This window comes from Leptonotus elevatus, chromosome 20, assembly GCF_054856555.1.
Source record: "Leptonotus elevatus isolate MCC_2025b chromosome 20, RoL_Lele_1.0, whole genome shotgun sequence".
NCBI lineage: Eukaryota > Metazoa > Chordata > Actinopteri > Syngnathiformes > Syngnathidae > Leptonotus > Leptonotus elevatus.
Genome location: NC_141258.1, coordinates 16,693,364 through 16,702,563, shown reverse-complemented (window position 1 = coordinate 16,702,563; position 9,200 = coordinate 16,693,364). Strand labels below are relative to the sequence as shown.

Genomic DNA, 9,200 nt, shown 5'->3' with positions numbered 1-9,200 from the left:
GATGTCAGAGTTTGGTCCGCATTGCCGGCAGTAAGTCGCATTTGTTTCCTGTGAGGGTTGGACTCCGCCAAGGTTGCCCTTTGTCACTGATTCTGTTCATAACTTTTATGGAAAGAATTTCTTGGCGTAGCCGAGGCGTTGAGGGGGTCCGGCCGGTTTGGTGGCCTCAACATTGCAGCATCTCTGCTTTTTGCAGATGATGTGGTGCTGTTGGCTTCTTCAAGCCGTGATCTCCAGCTCTCAATGGAGCGGTTCGCAGCCGAGTGTGAAGCGGTTGGGATGAAGATCAGCACCTCCAAATCCGAGACCATAGTCCTCAGTCGGAAAAGGGTGGAGTGCCCTCTCCGGCTCGGGGATGAGATCCTGCCCCAAGTGGAGGAGTTCAAGTATCTTGGGGTCTTGTTCACGAGTGAGGGTAGGTTAGAGCGGGAGATCGACAGGCAGATCAGTGCAGCATCTGCAGTGATGCGGACGCTGCATCGGTCCGTTGTGGTGAAGAAGGTGCTGAGCCGAAAGGTTTTACCGGTCGATCTACGTTCCTGCCCTCACCGATGGTCACGAGCTGTGGGTCATGACTGAAAGAACAAGATCCCGGGTACAAGCGGCCGAAATGAGTTTCCTCCGCAGGGTAGCCGGGCTCTCCCTTAGAGATAGGGTGAGAAGCTCGGTCATCCGGGAGGGACTCAGTGTCGAGCCGCTACTCCTCCGCGTTGAGAGGAACCAGTTGAGGTGGCTCAGGCATCTGGTTCGGATGCCTCCTGGACGCCTCCCTGGGGAGGTGTACCGGGCATGTCCCACCGGCGGGAGGCCCCGGGGACGACCCAGGACACGCTGGAGAGACTACGTCTCTCGGCTGGCCTGGGAACGCCTTGGGATACCGTCGGAGGAGCTGGCTGAAGTGGCTGGGGAGAGGGAAGTCTGGGCTTCCCTGCTAAAGCTGCTGCCCCGCGACCCGACCGCAGATAAGCGGTAGAAGATGGATGGATGGTTGGATATGGGAAGATTCAGTCCAACTTTAAAAGGTGTTTGTGTACGATAAAGTGTTTTTTTTTTAATTGTTTGGGAATTCCTCACCAATCCTGCTGGAGATACATGGCTGAACTCTGCAAGGACCCTTGCCTCTCCAAAGGCGTTGACCAGCACCCACATGACCGGAAATAGCAGGGGTAAGACGGGCAGAACACCCATCAACTGAAAATACAAGGCTTTTCACTTATGTTTACAAACAAAATGCTTAATGCTATATTTTAATGACTTTATTCATTCTAAACATTTCTACACAACAGTATATGTAACAATATGACAGAGTGAGGATGTTAAAATTGTTGGGAGTGTTTTGCGAGGGAAGTAAACTTGTTTTGTCAAGACTCATTTTACATATTTTTATGTAATTACAGCTAAAGGGATTTCCAGTACAGTGATAAAAACAATTTAATTTGGAAAATTACCTGAAGCTGCAAAAAATTGTAGCTGTTGGGGGTGAGGTTGGGTGCGTCACAAAAGTAGCGTATGGAGTTAACCAGTAGGAATGTACCCTATGGGAAGAGAGCAAAAACACAATAAAAGGTACAAACCCAATTCCCAAAAAGTTGGGACACTATACAAATTGTAGATAAAAACTGCAATTATGTGGAAGTGCCAAATTTTTATATTTTATTCAGAATAGAACATAGAGAACAGGTCAAAAGTTTAAACTGAGAAAATTTATCATTTTAAAGGAAAACTATGTTGAATTTAAATTCCATGGTGTCAACAAATCTCAAAAAAGTTGGGACACGGCCATTTTCACCACTGTGAGGCATCCCCCCTTCTTCTTACAACAGTCTGCAAACGTCTGGGGATCGAGGAGACAAGTTTCTCAAGTTTAGAAATAGGAATGCTGTCTCATTCTTGTCTAACACACGTCTCTCTGAGTCTCTCACACTGTCTTGGGTTGTCTTTGTTGCACCTTCCCCTTAATAATGTGCCAAATGTGCTCTATAAGTGAAAGAAGTCGACTGCAGGCCGGCCATTTCAATACCCGGATCCTTTTCTTACGCAACCATGATGTTGTAATTGGTGCTGCATGTGGTCTGGCATTATCGTGTTGAGAAATGCAAGATCTTCTCTGAAAGTGATGATGCCTGGATGGGAGCATATGTTGTTCTCGAATCCGAAAATACCTTTCTGCATTGACGATGCCTTTCCAGATGGGGAAGCTGCCCATGCCACACGCACTCATGCAACCCTATACGATCACAGATGCAGGCTTTTAAACTGAGTGCTGATAACAACTTGGGTTGTCCTTGTCCTCTTTAGTCAGTACGATTATAGCGCCCCAGTTTTCCACAAAGAACTTCGAATCGTGATTCGTCTGTCCACAAAACAGGTTTCCACTTTGCCACACTCCCTTTTAAATAACCCCTGGCCCAGAGAAACGCCTGCGCTTCTTGGTCTGCTTTAGAAATGGCTTCTTCTTTGTACTGTAGAGTTTCATCTGGCAACGGCGGCTGGCACGGTGGATTGTGTTCACCCACAATGTTTTCTGGAAGTATTGCTGAGCCCTTTTTGTGATTTCCCTTACAGTAAGCATTCCTGTTTGCGGTGCAGTGCCGTTTAAGGGCCCGAAGATCATGGGCATCCAGTATGATTTTTCGGCCTTGACCCTTACACACAGAGATTGTTCCAGATTCTCTGAATCTTTGGATTACGTTATGCACTGTAGATGATGATTACATCAACCTTTTTGCAATTTTATTTTTATTTTTTTTATTTGTTGGCACCATGAAATTTACAATCAACATTTTTCCCTTAAAATTATACTTTTACTCAGTTTAAACTTTTGACCTGTCATCTATGTTCTATTGTGAATAAAATATTGAAATTTGGCACTTCCACATAATTGCATTCAGTTTTTATTCACAATTTGTATAGTGCCCCAACTTTTTTGGAATTGGGTTTGTACATGGGCAAAGGGATTTCAAATTATTTAAGAATAGTTTAACAACTATTGACTTTACTCACAAGCACAACAGGACAGACAAGCTTGGTGATGACGGACTGCACTGTAAACCTCTCATTGTCGAGCACTGTAATTGGACGGGATCCCGCAAACTCCAAACTATCCCTTTAGAAATGGAAAATGGGGTGGGGGGGGCGCGCAATTTAAAACAATTTAATTCCCTGTCTTTCACCACTCCCGATGACAATTCTTTTCTCACACACAGAGTTTTCAGCCAATCACCGATCAACTAGTTTGAAAAAATAAATAAATAAATAACCGATCACCGATTTTATCAGAAGATGGAGCAATATATTGATCTTAAAAACCTTTTTTTTTAAACCAAGAGACCAAAGGAGAGACTGAGGAAAGAAAGAAAGGATAGATGAAGCAGAGTGAGATCCACAGACATCAGCCTTTACCGATTTAACGACCAGAGGAAGAAACAGATTGTGTTTGAATTTCGATAGATGCTGGTGTTAGTGGATCTGGCATGCATGAAAACCTCCACCAAAGAGGGGAGCCGTCAACCTCTGCCAGGACAGAGCAAGCACCACCCCCCAGGCCACGGCAGCGCCAAGGGACAACCCCCGGGGCCCTGTAATCGAATGTTAACGCCATATCACACCCACTGTAGATGTCATTCATGAATTAAACGGAGCCACTGTATTTCAAAGCTAGACCTGACTGCAGGGTACCATGAGCTAGAGCTCCACCCTGATAGTAGGTACATTACTACAGTACAACTCACCTTGGTCTGAAGCAATACACACACTTGAACTTTGGCATATCATCAGCTGCAGAGGTGCTCTAAAATGCAATATGCCTCAAGGGAGTGAAAAACATGAGTGATGACATCATTGTCTACGGATTCACCCAACATGAAGAGGATAACAACCTCAGAGCAGTATTCCAAAGGCTCACAGAAAAAGGCCTCACATTCAACATAAAGAAGTATGAATTCAACAAGCCCAAACTCAAATTTTTGGGGATTTATTTTCTCAGCTGACGGCATCTCTCCGGATCCCAAAAAGGAGACTGCCATTCAGGAAGCAGGTGACCCACAAGATGCCAGCAAAGTCAGGAGTTTTTTCGGGAAGGCTAACTACTAATTATTAATTCTGTTCTTGCAGAATTGCTCACCGTTTCCTTGTTGAACAGCCAGAGGCGCTTTGTGCATTTTTAGCTAGTAGAGATGTTAGTGCTTTTTTCGCCCCATTCGACGAGAACGAAGACAACATTTTCATCCATGGTCAAATGGTCAAAACAAATGTGCACAATGCCGCATCGTCCAATCAGCTCGAAGTATTGTACAGAATAGTAAATCACCGTGGAGCAGTCTCAGATTGATACTGTGGAGAACTCCCTTGAGTGAATCACAATGTCAGCCAGGCTATTGCCAGGTTATAACTACTGACCCACTTTATCAAAGACTTTGCATCCATATCTGCACCGCTGCGCATGCTCACAAGAAAAGCCGCACAGTGGACATGGGGTCAAGAACAAGCAGCAGCACTTACTGCCATCAAGGAAGGCATCACCAGTGACACCACCATGTCCTATTTTAATCCAAACAAAACGACATAATTGGTTGTTGATGCCAGCCCGGTTTGACTTGGTGCCATTCTTTATCAAATTGAAAAGGATGAGAGACACAACATCATATGCAAGCTGTGCTCTCAGTGACGTGGAAAAGCGCTACTCACAGACAAAGCGAGAAGCGCTAGCTGTTGTGTGGAGTTGTGAACACTTTCATCTGTACATCTTTGGACATCCATTTAAATTAGTGACTGACCACAAAGCCCTTAAAGTCTTTGGAACAATCCCAAATCAAAACCACCCGCAAGGATTGAGTGGTGGGGGCTGAGACTTCAGCCATACAACTACAGAGTGGAGTACAGAAAAGGAGCTGAGAACCCAGCAGACTACATCTCCCGTCATCCTTTGAACATCCAGCGTAGGAGCAATGCACGTGCAGAAAAAGTGGCTGAGGACTATGTGAACTTCTTGTCACATCACGCCACACCCAAAGCGATGACTCGTGCTGAGATCAGTGAGGAGATACTGAAAACCCCAATCCTTCAAAAGGTCAGTGCGCACATCACGAACAACACATGGCATGAAGTCGCAAATTACACACAACATGCTGCCATTTTCAAGTCAGCAATGAACTAACAGTTTCATAAACTAACATTATTCTAAGAAACACAAGAATCATCATTCCAACAGCACTACAAGACAAAGTCGAAGAGCTAGCACATGAAGGACACCAGTCAGACAAAAGTCTGGTTTCCAAACATAGACCAGAAAGCAGAAACTATAGTCAAACAATGTTTAGCATGCCAAGCAAACACACCAGTCAATTCATCAGAGCCACTACAGATGAATGAGCTACCAGAAGACACCTGGCACAGCCTGAGCACAAACTTCTATGGACCTCTCCCAACAGGAGACTACTGGCTTGTCATTGAAGATGAATACACAACATCTTAAGTAGACATCCACCAATACAGTCATGAAGAAAATATTTAACATGTTCGGGATACGCAGAATCGTCAAGACTGACAATGGCCCGCCTTTCAACAGTGCTCAGTTTGCCCAGTTTGCCCAGTTTGCAACTTGCCTTGGATTTTATCATCACAAAATCACACCCCAATGGCCTCAAGCCAATTCTGTTGCAGAACATTTCATGCACACATTAGGCAAAACTGTCTGCATTCCAGAAGTACAAGCAGGGTTTTTCCTGGCTCAAATTAAGGCAGCGGTGGTACCATCCTGACTATGATGTGTCTTCTCCGTGATCAGACTGTACCCGCTCCACCGATGAATATGCATTGGACTCGGGGTACTCTTCATCGTCCGATTGAACGTCCGCCTGTGCTCGGTTGTGCTCCGCGTTTTCCGGCGTTAGCATCGCTAGCCGGTGAGGCTTTATGACGTGATCATAGCCGCCGCGTCAACGCTTCCAACTTCGGCGTCAACCTCGGGAGTCACCATCATCATCATAGTCGACATCAATGTGCTATTTAGTATTAGTCGATGCTTTTCGACTACTCTTCATTGTCCGATTGAACGTCCGCTTGTGCAGAAGTGCTCGTTTTCCGCCGTTAGCATCGCTTGCCGGTGAGGCTTTATGACATGGTCATAGCCGCCGCGTCAACGCTTCCAACTTCTGCGTCAAGCTCGGAGTCACCATCATCGTCGTCATCAATGTGCTGTTTAGCATTGGTCGATGCTTTTCGTCTTTGAAAAAAATGCTCAAGCGTGAGCTGCTTGCAACCGGTCGCCATTGTTGCTTCATCAGCCATTGTCCCCTCAACACTCTAGCTCAGCCACGTCTTCTACTGACGCCCACCCAATCTTGTCCAAAGAGAGTCATCGCTGCCATCTAGGGGCCAAAACTAGTCATTATACTAACTAGATCTGCTTGATACTTTCAGCACAGCTGGCCAAGGCTTTCCTCCACCCGTTTCCAAAAAAACCCCAAAAAAACATAGTGAACGTCTTAACGTCTTTGGCGCCCCTCCGTAGGATTTTACTAAACGTTATTTAACGTTTTTGGCAGTAAAAGAGTTAAAGTTACTATTTTGCATGTCTTAACATGATGGTAATATGCATACAACGAGTTAAGGTTTTGAGTTAGGAAATTACTTGTTAATGTTTGCATATAGACAATCAATATTTCACAATTTCTACTGTGTATTAGCACCTCCTATTGTTGAAGGTTTGACACTACAGCGAGTTGGTAATGGGGTAGATGCCACGGACTTCCGGGTTTTACACATCAGCGCCGTTTCCGGCCACTGCTGACAACACTTGCACCCCCACCCATGCGCCCCCCAACCGCACGCTCCCGCTCATCAGCAGGAGGGCGTCTCGGCTATCTGAAATGCTTCGGACACTGAGACAGACACTACACACTCGCAGCCTCACACCCGTCAAAGGGAACGCGCAACAGAGGGGTACTGGGACGCGGCCCACACATCGCAAACCAGAAACGGAAACAAAGTTGATGGGTGAAAACCCGGAAATCGGAAGTCCCGCCTCCTCCGTGGCATATAGTCCATAGATCAGTCACGTGCATGCACAAGAGGGAAACCAGATAATGCAAGCTCTCATCATTGATGTTTCATACAAGCAAGAAATAACACACGTATAATACCTGATGTGAGATGATGGACAAGTATTGTGGGATAAAAATTGATTTTGACATACACATAAAAATAGGCAATGTACTGAATGTATATGAGATCAAGGTACCTGACTATGTCTAAAACTGGAGTTCTGACAACTCTGAAGAGACGATGTTGTTGTGGGTTCTGGGGTCCTATTTTCTCATTTGCTCTCGCAGAAGGAGATGGAGAGGATGGGGGGAACAAATCTCCAGGTTCCAAAACAATGTGTTCATCATCCTAAATAGAAAAAAAAGTGATAAAAAGGGGTTGTTACATTCTGAAGGAAATGTATTGGAGTACTGTGGTGTGGTATAGATTGAGAGAATAAACAGTACTTTAGGGGATTTCCACTGAAGCCCGGCACCGCACCGTGCAAAGCCAGCACGGTGTTGGCGAGCCTTTCCTTTACAACTGACCGTGTCAGAAGTGGACCGTGCGGAGCTGCCGCTGGCCCTCACCCCTAGCTTGGGCCAGAGCACGCCCACAGCCCGCAGAGAGCAGCACAGGACATGAAATAAAACACCGCACGGGCTAGGGGAGTGCTCGGAAGATTTTTTTGAGTAACAGTTGTGACATTATATTTGACTTTCATTAAATCTCACCCTCTGTAGGTATGAGATAATAAAAAGGTGAGCCCCGACGACTGATTTATAAAAGTCAGTGGCCCTGACACGGTGGACCATACGTATTTACTTCCGTAAACACCGCGTTGTGAGTGACGTCGTCTATGCTTCTGCGCATGCAGGACACTGTGGATGCATATGAATCACACAGCAGCCATTCTGAGGTTGCAATTAATATGTAATGTGAACACTTACTCCCAAAAAATAAATAATCGGATTTCACCCAAAAAATCTGTATTAAGTATTAAAGAGTATGTATCGTGGTATTTTAAGCAGTGATGCACCTAATATTCGGCCACCGCAAATTTTCGGCCGAAAATTGCAAAAATATGCATTTTCAGCATTCGGCCTAATATAAATTCAAGCCGAAAGAATATGCCCGAAAGAGGATGTTGTGGTGACGCAAGCAAAAAAAAAAAAAATGAAGTAATTGTCTGTTTGAATTAAACACCAAACACGGGGGTGAGTGTCCGTCTCGCTGCCCGCTGGCGTTTCTGAGTACAGACAGCTTCGTTGTGCACACCGGAGAAGAGGGGCGGCACTTGGTAAAATATGTTGGAGAACAAAAAGCGCTGCTAAGTACTGCACTACAGGTGAGGCACTCTTTCTCCTGCAGCGCCTTCCTTTTTTTCTTTGATGAGAGCCCCTCGAGCGCTTCCACTTTTTCACTTGCATTCTGGTGGCTGTGCTAAATACTTTAGCTAATGTTTGCACTATTGCTATCAACAGTTTTAAACAAGTAAACACTTACCACTATCTCCGGGTAACTACAGCTCTGTACAGGAAATGTGTGAAGAAATGTATTTATTTTTAAACGGTGGTGTATATGTGAATGTGCTGATTTGAGGTGCGCTTCACCTTGTCTCGCTCCAAATAGCTAACAAATGCATTATCCGCACCGCACGCATCCGTGCCCGCCGGTGTGAACTACTGTACATTGACTATAAAGTGCAATTGCACCGCCAGGAAATGCTCAGTTACTCACCCCATGTTTGGTGTTTAATGTACCATTCGCCAACATATCTCTGATGTCTGTGGTGTGGACGTATTTCAATTTATATTGTGCTTTGTTAAAATGCCCGTGCAAAATAGGCCTAAATATTTTATAATATTAGAATTTTAATTAATTGTAATGAATGCAATATTAATAAAACATTTGCATCATTTTTTTTCGGCGTTTCAGCGAAGCATTTCTCATTTTCGGTTTTAGGTTATGGCCAAAAATTTTCATTTCGATGCATACCTAATTTTAAGCCCTTCAATGAACTATAGGCATAGAATAATAAAATCTTACCTTTGACACCATGGCGATGTAATTTTAAAATATTAGGTATTTTGCTGGCTATTTTATAACACGTAAGTAAAACGCCCGGTTCAGTAAAACACCGCCTCTCCCCATGTGGTTGCCGCGTCCCTCTCATC

At 44.8% G+C, this 9,200-nt stretch overlaps 1 protein-coding gene across 12 annotated transcripts in view; it reads right to left on the bottom strand.

The window, feature by feature from the left end:
- Positions 1-9,200, bottom strand: part of tmem94 (transmembrane protein 94) — a 112,759-nt gene that overhangs the window by 69,837 nt on the left and 33,722 nt on the right. For 9 of the 12 annotated variants that reach the window (XM_086063943.1, XM_086063944.1, XM_086063945.1 and 6 more), the window contains exons 7-10: positions 7,241-7,392; positions 3,004-3,106; positions 1,449-1,535; positions 1,075-1,191 (exon numbers count right to left, since the gene is read on the bottom strand). The exons of 1 other annotated variant lie outside the window; for it this stretch is intronic. In XM_086063943.1, coding sequence (XP_085920069.1) covers positions 1,075-1,191; positions 1,449-1,535; positions 3,004-3,106; positions 7,241-7,392 — 459 coding nt within the window. The remainder of the gene's footprint in view (positions 1-1,074; positions 1,192-1,448; positions 1,536-3,003; positions 3,107-7,240; positions 7,393-9,200) is intronic. 2 more of the 12 variants (XM_086063951.1, XM_086063950.1) reach the window with 2 other exon arrangements.